The sequence below is a fragment of the Argentina silus genome, assembly GCF_951799395.1.
Source record: "Argentina silus genome assembly, chromosome: 17".
In the NCBI taxonomy this organism is placed as follows: domain Eukaryota; kingdom Metazoa; phylum Chordata; class Actinopteri; order Argentiniformes; family Argentinidae; genus Argentina; species Argentina silus.
This window is the reverse complement of record NC_139671.1, coordinates 4,769,239-4,788,150: the sequence shown is the minus strand read 5'-3', so window position 1 is coordinate 4,788,150 and position 18,912 is coordinate 4,769,239. Positions and strand designations below refer to the sequence as shown.

At 39.7% G+C, this 18,912-nt stretch overlaps 1 protein-coding gene across 1 annotated transcript in view; it reads left to right on the top strand.

The window, feature by feature from the left end:
- LOC310818466 (low density lipoprotein receptor adapter protein 1) overlaps positions 1-6,917 on the top strand; it is a gene marked incomplete at both ends in the record, with an annotated part of 37,094 nt that extends 30,177 nt beyond the window's left edge. The window contains 5 exons of the mRNA XM_083689418.1: positions 1,023-1,137; positions 1,689-1,761; positions 2,533-2,622; positions 4,956-5,083; positions 6,879-6,917. Of these exons, the coding sequence (XP_083545544.1) occupies positions 1,023-1,137; positions 1,689-1,761; positions 2,533-2,622; positions 4,956-5,083; positions 6,879-6,917 (445 nt within the window). The remainder of the gene's footprint in view (positions 1-1,022; positions 1,138-1,688; positions 1,762-2,532; positions 2,623-4,955; positions 5,084-6,878) is intronic.
- Between the last annotated feature and the right edge of the window lie 11,995 nt (positions 6,918-18,912).

Below are 18,912 nucleotides of genomic sequence, written 5' to 3'. Positions count from 1 at the left end.
ACAATTGGATTTGCTGAAAGGCAGATATTAGATAAGGTAGAGATTCAATGCTTGCAGGGATTTTCAATGTAGCCCATATTGTATTATACAGCATCAATGCTCTCTTGTTTCCTTTTCTGTTTTGGCTACTGGATTGGTAGAGAACAACAAAAATAGAAACGTTCCAGGAATATGAGGGATGGTTTATGTCTGGTTCCCCTTTGGTTGTGAGATCATCTCGTGGTTGAATGTTGCATTTACATTATTGGAATGCTTTAATTACCATGATATTTCAGGAATGTTATGTCAAAGGAAAACGTTGTCTGAATGCTACAGTTAAATGTTGAAAGAACATTCCCCTGATGTTCTCCTCTCAGAATACTAAAGAATTGAGAAGAAAGAGGATAGAGGAACATGATCAGTAACGTTCTGAGAACCAACAATTATGAGCTGGGAATGAAGCTCTTGTTCCGTTAGCCACTTGAGAAATGTTACCAGAGCTTTGATAAGATTGTGTATGCTTAAGTAATTAGGTTTGTTCTTTTTTAAGAACATAAAAGCTTAAGGAATGTTGCTGTATTGTGTTCTGTGATGCCGTTCAGATCTATAATCTGCATAATATTCATATCCATCCCTCACACCACGCTGTGATTGGCCTGCTTATGCATATGCAACAAGTAAGAAACAGAGAGATATGAGTAAAAAAAAAAAAAAAAAAAAGTGTGACGATGACATTGGATGTATAGGCCAGGATTGGACGAAGAGCGTATCCAGTGTGATTATGAATCCTATTATGAATGGAAATTCTGAACAAAATTATATTATAAAAGGATTGTCTGCAGTGCAATTAATTTCTTATTACACACTGATATCTTTTTACCATGTTATAATCTACTTTTTGTTTGTAAAATGTACGTTCTGTGGTATTAGTAATTGCATGATTGCACTGCTTTATGTTGCGATTAATGATGTAATGTATACTGTAGTAATTAGGTAATTAGGTTTAAAATGATGGGAGGTGCATTATTTCTCTTTCTTTGCAGAATCTCCTACTGCACAGCAGATAAAACTCAGGATAAGGTCTTTGCCTATGTTTCCCAGAGTCCGTTTAATGAAACGCTGGAGTGCCATGCCTTTCTCTGCCACAAGAAGAAGATAGTAAGTGAAAACCAGTTCAGACAACAACTCTTTAATCACATAATTCACAATTTTCAGACATTTCATCTCATAGGTTTATAGGGCATGATTTTGATAATAAGAGAAATAATTAGGCTATACGTATGTGCACGGTCGATGCTATGGCAACAACTGTAGAATGCAGATGGTGTCTGTCTCCATCTTGTGGTAATAAATGTAATGCATTTCCACTTTATTTCACATATCCACCCAAACTCCTTCCTTCCTCTGGCACCTGCTTAAATGACCAGAATCTGTTGAAAACGGAAGGTTTTTAAAAATTAAAAAAAGAAGAAAAAAACGATATATACTATGGGGCACGACTTAAAGCCCAGCTGTGGAAATTCAAACAGGCTTGTTCACTTGGCTCGAAGCACCGTGCTTTGAGCACTAGCTGGCCGCTAGTAAGCCTTGGCACGCACTGGCATGAAAAGTGGCAATTGATACATTCAGCGTCATTCAAGGTTGAAGATGTAGAACCATCAAAAAGTATCATCCATTGATCATCCGTTTCTTTGTTCTTTTGCCCCCAGGCCCAGGCTGTGACACTAACGGTAGCCCAGGCCTTCAAAGTGGCTCTGGACCTGTGGGAGATCGCTCAGGAAGGTAGGTCAAACTATAGTCTTTTTAAAAATCTGATCTATGTTTAATCAATTCTAGTGATTTTTATTTACAATGTTAAAAAGTAGTTTATTGAGAAATCATTGCAAATAAATTCCCATTTTGCAATCATTGCATTGTCATTTCAATTTACTTCCTGAATTAACTGAATTGAAATTCAACCAACTCAAACTCTGGCTTCATGGAAGGATAGTTCCTGCTAATCTCTAATCTCCTGTATCTTTCTATGCCCTCTGTTTTATAATTAGAATATTAGATATTTAAGGCATCACCTCCTCTGAATTTGTTAGAGCACAAAGGATCTGAAAGGATTAGAGGGCACCTATAGCTTATACCTTGCCATCTGATTGGCTAGGTAGAATATTTGTCATCTTGCTTATACCTATATATTCTTTATATTATACCTTAACATCTTTCTTACCAATCTTTCTCCTTCGCTGTCCAATCCTTTCAGATCTACTTTACATTAGTGTCCAGGGCAAAGGGGCTAGGTGTTGTTACTGGTCAGAGCTCCTTTAACTGAATTAGAAACCACCCTTTGGGGATATACACACTACAGGGCCGATCTGGACAATACTGTGCTGGCTCAGATACAGTATGTTCCTTTTACATTGTTCTTTCAAGCACGGTTTCAGCCACTATGGTGGATGTGTAACCAGGCTAGCCCAGTACAGCTCAGTTTGGCCCTGTAGTGTGAATTAGGGTTTAGTGTCCTTGGATAAGTTCAGGGGTCAAACATATTGTCTTTATCCACAGACAAAAACAAGAAGGCCAGGACCTGCTGCTCATGTTCTGCCAGCGATGGACAGACAGAGATGACAAACACACACTGCCACAGTGTCTCAGGTAGTTCCAGTTCAATGTCAGTTGTATTTACCTTGTATAGTAGTTTTGTCATTGCGCGCCATTAATTCACCTCACACAGATTAACAAAGCTATATGCGCAGTATTACAGACTAACAGATAGATGGCGCCATTGGCAAAGTAACTTTGGAAAGGTTATCAATGCAAATTGTGCACATATACTGATATACAGTATATGTGCACAATTATATATATATTATTATATATTAATATATATTATTATAATTATAGTAATTAAAAACACTATGAGGTTAAAGTATAGATTCTCAGCTTTTATTTGAGGGTATTGTGTACACGTTGGTTTCACCATTTACAAATGACGACACTTTTTATACACAGTCCCCCTATTTCAGGGCACCAAAAGTATTGGGACAGATTAATACAATGTCCAAGGCAGGTCCAGTGATGGAGGATGAGTTACCCTCAGTCCGGAGGTACCCTCTGTCCGATTACCTCAGTATCCAGCAGAGCGCATAGCTCACAGAACAAGGTGTCGAGGGCAGCGGTCCGTGCTTAGGTTTAATCCACTTAGTCAGAGTCATGCTTCCGCAGGGCATTCGGTCAGGCCTTGGGGCTCGCCTTCTTGCTGCAGTGTCTCTCTGATGTAGTCAGAGACAAACAGAGACACAGTGGTTATTAAGGAGGTTGGCACGCACTACAGCCATAGCTGGGCCAAAAACCTAGTGAGTAAATTCTCTCTAGAAGCTACACTAAATGGTAGAAGAAAGCTAGTGTGCTAATTGTCTGAGACCAACTGGTTGCAATGCTATTTCCTAATAGTTCTAGCTAGCCCACCATGCTAGTGGTTAGCCAAAGCTTACACTAGGGACCTAGATTCGTTATACAAGGCAACTAGCTAGGAATTATGTCAAACAAGTGCCCAGTAGTCCTGAGACTACGACCATGAGCTAGCCAACCCTCCTGTGCACAGAGTGCTAATATTTCTAACAGGGGGTGAGAAAAAATGTGCTTGTCAAAGCTAGCCAAAAGCTCAGCTGTCCTGAAACAACAAGTCACTTAGTTAGCCGACCTTCCGTTTTTTGGGAAGCCTAAGATTTTTGCAAAGTTTCTGATAGATCTTTCAGATTTTTCAGCCCCATCATGGCTTTCTTGACACCTTTTTGGTCCTCATGTTGACAGACACCAATAGCAGACACCAAAGTCCAATGCAAAGCCTAGAATCAAGACTAGACATTGACAGGTCTTATGCTTGCAGAAGTGATGTGACAGAACACACCTGACTAACCAGAAACGCCTGTCAACCAATTGTCACAATACTTTTGGTGCCATGAAATGACTATGTATAAAAAGTGTTGTTATTTCTATATAGTGAGACCTATATGTACACAAATACCCTCAAATAAAATATGACAATCTATACTTTAATCTCACAGTAGTTGTTGAAGTTCAAATCCAAACTTTTGGAGTATAGTGCCAATTCTATAGTAATTATATTCTATTCACTCTCCCAATATTTACACAGGGCACTGTACATTATAATTCACCATTACCTTTCAGTGTGTAGATAGGCCTAACACTTTCCGCCCTCCTCTCCTCTCACCCTTCCCCCCTTACTGCAGCTCTGGAAGGAAACCTTTTTGAAACTCTGGGCCAGAACGTCAATGAATCCACATCATTAGCCATTCCACAGAGCAGTAACTCACTTTTAAGAGAGTAAACTCTCTTTGGGGGATGACCTTGACAGCTATTTGTTTAAGACTTTGCGGCTGAACTCCCGTCCTAAGGTGTCTGCGAACTTTGGGTTAATCAATGCCTCATTAAAGCTCACCTCACACTGTATTATAAGTAATTAAAGTTAAGACTGGGCTGCTTTAGCAACTCTCTATGCAACCTTTCCCAAGTGGTCGTGGCTTGAGGGCAGCTTCAGAATCAGTTATGCAGGCCTAAAGGACCCAAGCCCATCGGTGTAGAAACATTAATGTTTTGGATGATTTTAAATCCTGCCTACACCTGAGGAGAGCTATGATGGCCACAGGCTTGAGTAAATCAGTTTCTCGTGTGCCGCAGTCAGAGTGACTAAAAGAGATGAGCCTCTCTCTTTCTCTCACACATTGTTCCCTCTCTTTTTCTCCCTCCCTCCATTTCTCCTCTTTCTTTCTATCTCTTTCTCCCTCCATTTCTCGTCTTTCTCATGCTTTCTCACTTGCTTTCTTTCTCTCACTCACTCTTCCCACTCTTCCCATCTCTCTCTCTCTCTCTCTCTCTCTCTCTCTCTCTCTCTCTCTCTCTCTCTCTCTCTCTCTCTCATCTCTCTCTCTCTCTCTCTCTCTCTCTCTTTCTTGTCTCTCTCACAGACCCAGAGAAACACAAACCCCTAGGGAAGGAGGAAAAACTCAGACGGCCCTGTTTCTCCACATCCTTCAGCTCCCCTTCGCCCCACAACAATCCTGCTCGCAGACGACCAATCAAACACGACTCCTGGGTAGGTGGCGACCTTGTCTTCCAGGCTGCTGATTGGTCTAGCATCTTAATTTGAAAATAAATCTATTCATCTTCTTTTCCAAGGATCAACTCAGACTTTTCAAGGACAGTGTTTAAGATAAGGAATGATAATACATAATGAAATGAACTCTGCTATAGTTGGGGTCAAACAATACCTAACAGAGGCTAGTGACAATATCCTTTTCTTGCAGCAGGGTTTAATGATGACACTGTGGTAACTATGGAGCACACTCCTTTGTAGTCATTGTTGAGAGTTCCACCAAGTATGGAAAACATTCTTATTTGTGTTGAAATTGTGGTTAAATTGCTCAGATTTTAGTGGTTGCCCCTAGCTATTGATATAGGATGAGTCTAATCTCCCTAAATCCTAAAGGGGCAATCTTGGAATGGTACATTCATGTTTTGACTTTTAAATTCATTATACAGTATATACTCACCAAACACTTTGTTAGGAACACTATACTAATACTGGGTAGTGCCTTCCTTTGCTCTCAAAACAGCCTAAATTCTTCTTGGCATTGATTCCACAAGATGTTGGAAACATTCCTTTGAGATTCTGATCCATGATGACATGATTGCATTACGCAATTCCTGCAGATTTTTCAGGTGCTCTTTCAAGCTGTGAATCTCCCGTTCTACCACATCCCAAAGGTGTTCTATTGGAGTCAGATGAAGAACACTGAAGAACACTGAACCCATTATCATGTTTATGAAACCAGTTTGAGACGATGTTTGCTTTGTGACATGGTGCATTATCATGCTGGAAGTAGCCATTAGAAGATGGATAAATTGTGGCCATGAAGGGATGCACATGGTCAGCAACAATACTCAAATAGGCTGTGGCATTCAAGCGATGATTGATTGGTATTAATGGGCCAAAAGTGTGCCAAGAAAACATTCCCCACACCATTACACCACCTCCACCATGAGAAGGTGTACAGGTGTTCCTAAAGTGCTCGGTGAGTGTATATCCATTGAAGAATATAACAATTCTATTCTTATTTACATGTTCGTTCTCTTTGTTTTCGCTGATGTGAAGTATCTTTGAGTTTTTAGAAAACCACGATACAAATAAAATGTATTATTATTATTATTAGCTGGAGAATACAGTGCTGTGTGTTGGCAGATCCACAACACTAGATGGCACCATTTCCTTTGAATGATCTCTAGTTCTCTATAAAAAAAGAAGAATCTCTGGTCAGTTTTAAATACAGCTACTGATAGGTTTTCTCACTTGGGAGATGATGCTATGATTAATCCGGATCTCATCAGCTAGTCCATCAGAACTTGATTATAATCTCTCGTTTCACCATTTATAGTTTTACCACGTATACCTTTTACAAGAGTGGCTGGGATTTTTTCCAGCACAGATTTGAATGTTACGAAAATCTATGTGAAGCCAGATGATGAATTCACAAATGTGTAAAATGATTGGTGTGTCAGTATTGCAAAAATAATGGAACATTAACAATAGGATATCGACTGAAATATTGATGCAGGTCTAGATTAAATAAACTGCTGTACGATCTGTTATGCAGTTTCATCAGATTAGAATAGCATCCTTATATATCATTATTTGAATGTTGGCTGTATTTGCCCGTCAAAGTTAAGGTTGATTGCAGTATGTGGCTAAGGATACTGTAGCTAATGCATTGGGGAGGTGCAGAGAATATGACTTTCTTGCTGACGTTACAGTATGGATGTATATACAATACTATGTGTATGAATGTGTATTGTGCCTAATGGGTTGCCTTTGTGTTCTATTATTTCGACAGGATGTGGAGGATGGCCTCGATGACGCGTTCTCAAGGTAAAATTTGCATTAGGGGTGGGTGGGTGGGTGTGTGTGTGTGTGGGTGTGTGTGTGTGTGTGTGTGTGTGATGATTCACTGCATTGCAAATCAGATTCATTGTATCTCAACACTGTACATCCCTTTCTATCTCCAGTATAACTCATTTTTACACCCAAGGCCATATTCATCATCCAGTATTTGATATTAATAACTAGGCACTAGTCGTGTCTAACATCCCTCCTATTACTACTATCTAATATCGCTACGATATACAGCATGATACACACACACACACACACACACACACACACACACACACACACACACACACACCTATTACTACTATCTAATATCGCTACGATATACAGCATGATATAGACTAACTAGTAACTAGTAACTGCTAATACAACTACTACCATACTACCATATATACATGGCTTAGTTGGTAGAGCATGGTGCTAACAACGCTAAGGTTGTGGGTTTGATTCCCACTGGGACCATATATACTTAAATGTATGCACTCACTGCAATGTAAGTTGCTTTGGATAAAAGCGTCAGCTAAATGGCATATATTATATATACATGTATATATAAATGATATTCAGAGAGGTACTCGTAAAGCTGCCTCTTGGGTCATGACTGACTGACACCGACTTCTCAAGCCCTTAATAATTAATATGCAACGCACTGACACGCACACCAGGCACACACACACACACACACACACACACACACACACACACACACACACACACACACACACACACACACACACACACACACACACACACACATTTCCTACTCCGAAGAAAAAGCGATCTGCTCCTTTCCTACTCTGACAGCACAGCTTAGAAAGGAGCAGATGGCTTTTTCTTCGGAGCAGGGGTAAGACAACTTGGCAATTCTGTGTATCACTTTATATCAATGCAAGCCTTGCTAATCTTTCACAGTGCCCTTCCCACTTGTGCACGCAAGTAATAGTGCAGGCTAAGCTAATTGGGTAGTGTTTTATAAGAAATGAGGTGAAAAAGGTCATGTTTGGGTGCTAACTGTTTTAAAGGTTGTTGACCAAGTGCTGGCTATTCATTATTAGGAGCAGGGATTCTGCTTGACTGGTAAAAGAGAAGAAGCAGGCATTGATAACAGCTACTGTGAAAGTGTGACTTACCAGGGGTTTGAACCCTGGTGAGGAAAGTACATGGTAAAAGAACCTATTCGCAAGTGCAGGATGTATTTGGCTGGCTTTTCCCCTGTAAGCAGTACACTGTAGAGTGCAACCTAATTTAAATGACTGCAATTCAATTTTCCCTCAAACATCAATCTCCCAGAAACCAAGGTGGGATAATTGGCGGCAATTTTACTGGTGGGCAGGCATTCAGGTTTTATTGGAACAGCATGAGTGGCCATTAAGGTTAGTGTCCAGGCAGACGCCAAACTGTGTTTTTTATGGGATGCACTTAGCTTTATATTGTGTTACTGGACTTGGGTTTGAATAGGAATGCACAAACAGTTTTACAGACACCATACAAACAAACAGGCATGTGTGCACGCACACACACACAGACACACACACACACAGACACACACACACACAGACACACACACACACACACACACACACACACACACACACACACACACTAGATTTTTTTGTCACTGATCTACACAAAATACACCATGATGTCAAAGTGAAGATTCTTTTTTTGAAATATTTACAAATGAATTACAAAATGTATTTATGTAATACAATTACATAATTACAAATGTAAATGATCTCAAATGCAAAAATGTCTTCAACAAGTCAGTTGAATAAGTTGAATTATCTGAGTGCAAGGATAACAGTTAATGTGATTCTGGAATGAATATCTTTGTTTTTATATGGTCTCCGATTAGCATAATTACGCACTGTGTGGATCAGGTTGTCATTACAAACTAAGAAAATGGAGTGCAACAAAACTGATCAGGAATGCTACCCTGAGTGGCCAAAAATCATCCCTTAATGAAAATAACTGCTGAGTACTGACTAAAGGCGCTCTACATACTGTACAGATAGACACTCCCTCCTCCATTATCCCCTTTCAGACCGAGTACCTGCCATTAGAAGGATGTCTGGTTTGAAAGCTAAACCTACAACCCTCTTTCCCACCATGAGCTATTGGGAATACATACAGTAGTCTCTTTGAAATCGCAGCGCTCTCTCTCTCTCTCTCTGCATTTCATTTCCCATAATCAGCTAATGGGTGTGTAATGTGTGTGTCCTGGAGCGCAACATTATGTCGCTATGAACGCAGGAGAGAAATGGATCCTCTTCACATTAGATAGATGGCAAGTCATTACGCCCTCAGATCTGGCGGTTAAGGATGGACTGATTTGGTTAGAGCGAGTGGATGACGGGGATGGGAGAAGATTGCTATACTGTCCATGTCGGGGCACATTGGATGGCCCTCGTGGCCTGATGCCTATTGTCCACATTGCAGCTACTGGAATGTGAATCATCATCTATACTGAATGGTGATGAAAAAAAACATTATCTTGTGACCCGGTGGTTCATGTGTTGATAGGGTAGAATGGTGCATCAGTGCTAAGGGTATGAAGAATGGTGATGATGTGGACAGTATGCCAGAGTGTGTGGTGGTACAGAGTAACAGACTAGTACTGGACTGTGGTTGTGCTCCTGTATACACTTCAGCGCCAACTGCACTTACCGCCAGACTGAAAGGTTAACCTCTGGACGAGGGCGGTGGTGAACATATTAGGTATCCTGTGGTCCTATGGTCCTCTGTGGCTCAGTATGGTCCTCCGTGGTTCAGTTGGTAGAGCATGGCACTAACAACGCTTAGGTTGGGGGTTTGATTACCGCTGGGACCATATATACTGAAAAATGTACGCACTCACTGCAATGTAAGTCGCTTTGGATAAAAGCGTCAGCAAAATGGCATATATTTAGGTATCGGGCAAGGTTACGGTATTCCAAATGGCATTGGCTATGAAAAATCCTATCAGGCTTATCCCCCTCATTGTCTATGTCAGTATATAAACAACATTTATAATGTACAGTAGGTTCAGGAGGAGAGTTTCAAACAAACAGATGACTCACCTAACACGCCCGCACCTACTCAACAGGCACAGTTTCTAACCAGCGTTCCACCTCATCTCATTCTCTCTGCTGTTTTCAGTCTTCGTTCTCTGTCTCTCTTGACTCCGTTTTTCTTCAATGCCTTTGCATTGGGGCGGGGGGGGGAGGGGGGGGGGGTTACACACAACCATGGTCCATGGCCGAGGGCTGGCCCCACCAGATGGTAGGGTCTCACACAACCTCGATCGAGTAAGCATCCGAGCCAAAGCACTCACATCATACATTTACCCACACTCCAACATCAAAAGGCACCAGAGACAGTTGAGAGGAGCCAAACTAGTGAATATACTCTGAATAAGCTGTGTGAATGGAGTAGTGTCGTGGCGAAAAAACACAGCTACAGTTGTTTGATCGTCACAGACACCTCACGTGCCTTGTAGACAATCTCTCAGCTGCATGCACACACAAACACGCTGGAAACAAATTAAAAAGGAGGTGCAGCATCTTTAAATGGCCCCACGTCGTTTAGTCCTCCGTCTCTGGCAAATGAACAGAGAACAGCCAGAGGCCATCTTAAAGACTGCAATCAATCACAAGGTCTCATGGGTAGCAGTATGCTTTCTGCTTGTTATTATTTTGGGCCCAAATTGATCCAGCCAGCCCCCTGTTATAGAACAATGTCAAACATGACTTCGGGAATTTGGTCCAATTTCTAAAGTCTGGCTACATACGTATTATACTATGTTCAGCACGGGTCTACCCCGTTTTTGATTGATATTTGGCAAGTGATTGTAGGCATCCTTAAAAATCAGATTCGAACATACATTGTAGATACAGTATGAGAATCACGGTAACTTAAATTGAAATGATTTGTATTACAGTACATTTCTCATTGACATCGGTGGAAAGGTTGTCCTAGACAAAGGATCACTATTTAGTTGCAATTAAAATGACAACGTTTAAAATGTTGGTCTGGCTCTGTAACACATTATGGGCCTGAATAATTCAACCTGATATACAATGTGATGATCTCCAGGTTAGATTTTAACTTCATTTTTAAAATGTCCTTATATAAAATGAAGAGGTCCAGAACTGGACCTAGATGTTGTAGATAATTAATTGAGACTTGGCTGCATTCACTGGTTAGTGTACTTGTCTGTCCTGCCATCTGTGCTCAAGTACCTGCAAATTGAATGCTTCATTTCTATTTGTGTGTACAGCTCAATTATGATTCACCTTGAAAATAAAAATGTCTGGGTTGTTTCATAGACAAGTCATGTATATTTACAATCACCATACAGCATTATGTGACTTCATGTGTATTTTGAATTCACTCGATACGTACTTATTCCCAGTGACAACAAGTTGGTGAATCTCAACCATAAAATCTCCTGATAGGCTGAAGACGTGGCTATGAGTGCCTTTTCTGTGTGATGGTTTAATTTTGGGTTGAAATGTTCATGTTCATGTTTTGTCTCTTCGATCTGGCATACAGCAATGTGGATGTAGAGGAGATGGACTCGGGTAAGTGAGGTGAGATGAACACGTTTGTTACATGCATGATATATGATATGTATTGTAGCATGAAACTGTGGTTGAAGATTCCCATCCCATTCCTCTCTCATGTGTTAGTCCTGATGAGTAAGAATTGATCAGTATTCAATATAATGAAGGGAAAACTCAATCGGGCACAGTTGAGAAGCAGTTGGCTTATGACCTGGGAAGAGTAGAATCCAAAGTTGCCGATCTACCTCCATCATAAGAGCTATGGACTTACATCTTATAACAGTGGCAAAATATGGTTTCTCTGGATACCTTAGTGGGCCAGTGAAATCTGTTTCTGTTTCTGTTTGGACATGATCCACCATGTTCAGGACATACATTCAGGAATGGCATCCCTCAGTTCTGTTGAGCCAAGTCTGGTTGACAACAGTTGCTTACATCAGGGTTCTATTTGTGTCACTTTGTTCCTGCATCTGCTGTCTGTCTTTGTATAAAGTGGATTGTAGCCATTGTGATTCACTATCTGTCTCTCGCTGACAGTCAAGCTGGCAGAACGCCTCCCCAGATTGCACTCTGCACCTTTGCCTCTTCCTCCCTCATTATAATTCTATCACTCATACATGCTCCCTCCTTCTCCCTCATTTTCTCCTTTATTCATTCTTTCTTTCTCTTTTTCTCTCACTTTTCCCACAACCTTTTTGCAACCTTCATGCAACCTTTCTGCCAATGTGTCACGCATACTGTACATATTATTTTCTTTCTTTCTCCCTCTCTCTCTCTCTCTCTCTCTCAGACTGGCAGAGTCCCGTTCCGATCCACCCTCTGAGGATGTAACTCTGAGCCCCTTGGAGTCCCACCTAGAGGACCTCATGTCTATAAGCAGCGATGACTCGGAGTAACACATCCTACGAAGGCCGCTAACAAACCACCCATACCTGACTGACAACCTAACAAACAACAAACAGCAGTACCAACAACAGTCTGTACCACAATCCGCAAAAGCAACTACATTGAACCCCAAAGACTGCCCAACACATTCCCACGAATGAAATTTTCAATGTGTTGTAGTCAAAACATACTACGGTCCCCACAAACAACACCTGACAGTCATACAAAACATATTACAGTCTCCACAAACAACACCTGACAGTCATACGAAACACACTACGGTCTCCACAAACAAATAATAACACAGACATACAACAGACACAATAACATCAGACATACAATGTTACAGTTCCAACAAAGAACCCAAAACACTGTACAGCTCTTATGATTTCTAGACCCAACCAACATATTAGTGAATATCATTTTAATTCCAGTCAATTCAGGGATTAACTATCTATTGTTACCTGAGAAATGGTCTATTTGTGTTCAAGATATTTAGCAATTTAAATTAATTACCCATCTCAGTTTCTTAGTTGACTCCAATCCCCACAAACCTCCAACGAATGCCATTCAACATGCTACATTCAACATGCTACATTCAACATGCTACATTCAACATGCTACATTCAACATGCTACATTCCCGACAATCAGACAACAATACCTTTCAGGCTTCATCAGCTGCCTTGAACATTACACTTTGCATAATCAGGGTTCAGTCTACAAGAACAAAGACATGCTCAACATCCAACATCCCTTTAAAAGGAGAGTTGGTGGACAACCAGCCTTCATCTCTCTCGGAAAGTACAAAGTCTTTGATCTTTCAGTCTGCCCAGTGGAGAAGCTACTTATGTTTCAAGAGACAGTAGCACAGTGCGGCAGCCGAAAGCTTCCATTTTGTTTGATGAATTATAGATTCCCCCTATCCTGCATGTTAAGCCTGTGTTTGTGAAGAACAAAGGACATCATGTGACGTTTCATCAGTTGGTGTACAGTACTGAAGCATCAGACCAGCCCATACTCTACATTTGTGTTTATTGTCTCATGATGTGTATCTGTAACATCCATTTACTAAAGAAACACAGAGGCAAGGACTAAAGGCAAGACATTTAATCAAAGCATACATAATCCTCTTGAACACATCATCTGTTTTTTAATCAATCAATATGCTATTGCAACAAAGTCTCCAACGGAATACGTTCTGGGGGATTGCTTCTACAGACCAAAGAATACGTTCTGTGTGCACATACAGTATTATCTAGCTATACCACTGTTGACTACCTGTGGTGCTGTAAGATACATCAAAAACTGCAGATAACTTGCGTGAGTTAGATGAATCACAAGATACGTTACTGAGAGTTACATGAATTACGACTTGTGTGGCGGTTATGTGGTATTAGGCATTAACTTCGAGTGGTTATGGTTATTATAAGCAACAAGAATTAGCACGCACAAAAAAGTGGCCCAAGCACGATTCGAACCAGCGACATTCGGGTTGCAAGTCATGCCTCCGCCACCCCACCAACCTCCTTATGCAGCTTTCTGCCTTTCGTATTGACCTGCCAGTGTAGCTATATAATACGTTCACACAGAACGTACTCTTTGGTCTGCAGAAATGATTCCCCAGGCATTACATTGGAGACAAGATTGTGCTATCAAGTCATAGATAACATATTTGCAAGCTAGTTAGCAACCCCAATTATCTTCTATGTCGTTTTTTGTAAGCTGAAAAAACCCAATCATAAATAGGTATTACAAGTGTTATGTTACTGTACAGGCTTTAAGTAATGGCTGCTCTAAATAATTTCCCTGATGACAAATCAGACAAATCTTGCTATTTTGAAAACGACTTCAAATTGAGCAGCTAATCTCAGTACACCACCTGATGTTCTGTTAGAAACATGCAGCTAATGTGGATCCTTACTGAAAATTATTCACCTTTTCAAAAATGTCTTTGTGCTTCCCATGTCTTTGTGGACCCAGGCTGTGACTTACAGTGCCTTCAGAAAGTATTCAGACCCCTTCCCTTTTTCCACATTTTGTTGTGTTATAGACTCAATTTAAAATGGATTAAATTAAAATAATTTTACATCAATCCACACACAGTACCCCAGAATGACAAAGTGAAAACACGTTTTTAGAAATTTCAGTAAATTTATTAAAATTGAAATACAGAAATACCTCATGTACATAAGTATTCAGACCCTTTGCTATGACACTCTTAAAATGAGCTAAAATGCATAAATGTCATCAACAAATCTCTCAATAAGTTGAATTGAGTCCGTCTTAATGCAAGGATAATAGTTCATGTAATTTTGGAATCAATATCTTTGTTTTTATAGGGTCTCTGATTTGCATAGGAATCAATTACATTGCATAGGAATCAACACAACAAAATATGGAAAAAGTGAAGGGGTCTGAATATTTCCCGAAGGCACTGTACTTTATGCACAATTCCCTATCAAGCTGTTCCCTTGAACTCGCCTTGAAAGGTTGCAATTCTCTCAGAAAGTAGCGAATGATTCCCATCACTGTTTTTGCACAAAATGGGGGAAAAAAGGTTGGGATCTATGTTGTAACCAATGAAACAAATAACAGAAGGCATAGACACCATCTTGCTGTTGCCATGTGGAAGTGAATTGACAGTCCTGTTCAAGGGGATGACACAAGAGCCCTTAATACATTGTAATGCTTACCTGTGGGAAGGCCATCACTGGAATGTCACACCGAGCTCCCATGTTGGAGCCTTGACTGTAGAATGTGCAGGCCCAGCGGTTGACTGTGCATTAAGACTCCAGACAGGGAATACTGTAGACATTTGTGATTTGGTTGGACAATGATACAGAGTAGTGTATGTATAGCGAGCCAGCAACCACTGTATAAGAGTAAAGAGACCTATTTCCATACGCTGTATTTTTTCAATGTCGATAATTATGTAATCTCTATTATGTATATTGGATTATTTGAAATGGGTCAGAGTAGAATCAGAATAGAATCAGGGTTTCTTAGAATTGAAATGGTTTGAGTCTAATCAGTCTTGTTATTTAGGATTGTTAAATGTGTATGTGTAAATGCTTGTTTGTTTTGCATATTGATATAGGTAGAAAATTGTGAATAGGACTTTAAATTGTAAATTAACTTTCTTACTGCAAGAATTGTTTTATTTTTAGATCAGTCATTATTTGGTGGTATAATTGCCAAGAGACACGATTGAGAAGACAGTGTCTATCACAGTCGAGTCATGTTAATGCCCATGATCACTTAAAGAAGTATGACTGTTGAACCAGAGGGGTTTAGTGGGCCCAGTTTGATTTACATATGCATTACTGACTCCCTCGACTCCTCATCAGTGCAATAACATCACAGACTCTGTAATACTGTAGTCCCCTCATATTATTTATGGCTAATCTCTATCCAATATACAAATTAAAATTAATTATAAATACATTTTATTTGAAGCATTTTATTTTAACCATATGTGCAAAGTAACATTCGTAATGACGAACTAGGCTGCATATTGACACATGCAAATGCGGTGTCCTTGGAGGGAAATGTAGAAGTAAGGCTTAAGCCAGTCTTTGTTTCAGGGTTCAAGGGTGAGAATTTATTGTGAAAGCGGAGGAGAGGGACTGTGGGTCGTTGCCATGGCGCCCACTGCAGAATGTTTGCGTGGCTTATTATTGGGTTAGACCACGTCTTAATGCATTGTTTCAGACCTGATTGTCTGAAATTCCAACTCGATTGCATGTCATTGTAGTCGAGGAGTGGGCACCTTGGATACCACAGATTTCATGTTGGTGCTCAAACTTACAGTCCTAGGTTGGTCTTCAAAGAGAAAATAATGTCATTTTTCTACCTTTTCTGTTTTTTTTATTTACACTACAGTGGCATTTAATTTGAAATCCTCCTTTGAGGAAAAAAATTGAATATGTCTTGCAGTTTTTCCACTTCTTTGAAGTCCAAGGTCAAACCTCAGTGTGCAGGGTTGAAGTCAAACAGCATTTTATTCACTCTACTTTTCAGGCACGTCCATTTACACCACAAGAGATTAAATGTTTTTGTTTGCCATATTTACCTCACCCCTGAAGCTGGTTTATTGCCTCGTGTTTGTCTGTGAATGTTTCAATATGAAGAGCATGACTCAATCTTATTGATACAGATTTTCAGATGTGCTGTTCCCTCAGACCACTGAGAAACCACAGGAGGAATAAACATAACCACTGTTGTTAACCTAGTCAATATCTTGAGACACTGTTTTATTGTTGTTACATTCTCAATAAGCGGAGTTAGAGAGCTTTCAGCATACTGTACCAATCTCTTTTGTTGGACTCCCCACGATTTTGATATGCTATTGAAATTGGAAAACATCAGTATCCTGGTGATTAAATAACTGATGTTGAAATACTAGTAAATGATTAACTCATTGAGCTGAAAATACATCATAGTGTAGTTGTTAAGAGTTATCCTTCATCTAATGTTTAAAAAACATGATCAGTTGTAAGAAGGATGAGATGCTTATGTCCAGTTTAAAAATAAGTTTACAATACTAGTTTATTTTTCAAGGAAGGTGCTTATTTTGATGAGATCTATGCAATAGTTGGATTTCCATAAACAATGTTGTGATATCAGAATAGCGTTTGTGAATATACTTTGTGCATTGTCCTGGACATGTAAATATATAATTTGTACAGACTTCAAAAACTGTTTGGTTTAATAAACATATGCATAATAAAGGACTTGTTCAAATAGCACTTTGTTGTTACTACATTTATACAGAGCTGCATCCTAACAAGTGCACTTAAAAACAAAAATGAAGGTCAATTTACGTTCGCAGTTCACCAAATTACACCATTTGTACACTTGCAGGCCTCATCTGTCTGAAAGCATTTCCAATCTAAAGAAAACACACATTCATTTGTATTCCACTCGTTCTATGAATTTATTATGTTTTCAAAACACTTTTCAGCTTGCTGTTGCACAACCAAACACATTTTTGAGTAAAATAATCTCATTGATTGGCCTATTCATCCATCCACTGTGCATGTCCAATTAAACATGGATTTAAATTAATATTATACAATGGTTTAATCATAAATTAAGTGTAACCGTGGGTTCTGTTTTTTTTTATACTGGGCGCAGTTCCGTGGTAGCGTCAGAGCTACCAACATTAAACGACACGTGCTAACCAGCAGATTCTTATATATAATATCGTATAATAGCCCCAGTGTTGTATAATAGTCCCAGTGTCGTATAATAGCACCAGTGTTTCAGTCTTGTGAGTGTACCTTAAAATGCTTTCATCTTGGTTACACACCATACAGCCCTTTGCCAAAGCCACTCTATTTCAACTTGACTTTTTGTGTGCTCTTGTGCCCAGAGGTGTTTGTCTACTATAATTGGCTCTGAAAGATTTATTGAGATGCCAACCTGTGTGATCTCTGAGAGTCCATGTGACCAACCTGTGACCATGAATGCCACAGAGAACTGCACTCTTGGACCTACTATAGTCAAAAGAAAACCAAAGTTGTTCTTGCATGTGCTTTTAGCTGTCCCCTGTATATGAAGAGTTGTTCAATTACATATTGTCAGTGTTGTGACTTCTTACCCTGTATTAAATGATTACATAAAAACTTTAGTTTTGGCTGCCACAGTATCGACTGCCAGGGCAAAAATATAATAGCACTCATACCATATGCCAGCTAGCCACCCAAGTCACCCTTGCCTTCCAGCAAATGGCACCTACCTGAATTAGGGGCACAAATAAACAAACAAACCACAAGTAGATGGATCAATGCAACGCCCTTTTGCCCTGTGGTGGCATTCTCTTTCCTCTCTCATCGCCATCAGCCGTGGTCCTCTGTCGAGATTGCTGCCAGTAAGGTGAACCTGTGACAATTTTTTGGCCTCATCTCACCTCCACGTCTTCCGGCGTCAATGACAAAAGGATTCCAATAGACACATTGTCCCACTGAAGCCAAGAGATTGGCTCTCTGCATCCTGATGAAGGTTGCTTGGTAGCCAAGATAGAAACAGGAAAAAAAGAGGATGTGGACTCCTATTTTGTTTCTAAAACTTGTATAGGTTTTATGCTGTCTTGTCACAGTTAGCTCTCTGTAGACACTAACTAGATGCACATGTATAATACTATATAAGGTTATATATAAGGTTATAGATATAAATGAGGGCTGTCATATGTTCATATCTGGTATATCAGGTTCAGGAATGGCTGGCAAAAAACTATATTCATCTAAAAATAACCTTACAAAAAGCACTATTGGGTGACTTAGTAACTGACGGGCAATCAATAATCAATATAATCATACAAATATAATCTTAGCAAAAACATTAATTTTTAGCTTAAAGGCTCTAAGAGTTGAAAGTTTCAGGAACTACCGTATGTGAGACATCACAGCACATTGAAACATATATGGCACAAGGAAACCAATATTTTTTTTATTTTTTTATCATACTTAGAAATATAATTATGATTTTTTTTTCATGTCCTCCAATTAGGGAGCAAGGGAAAAAAGGGACTAGAAGTGATGCTATC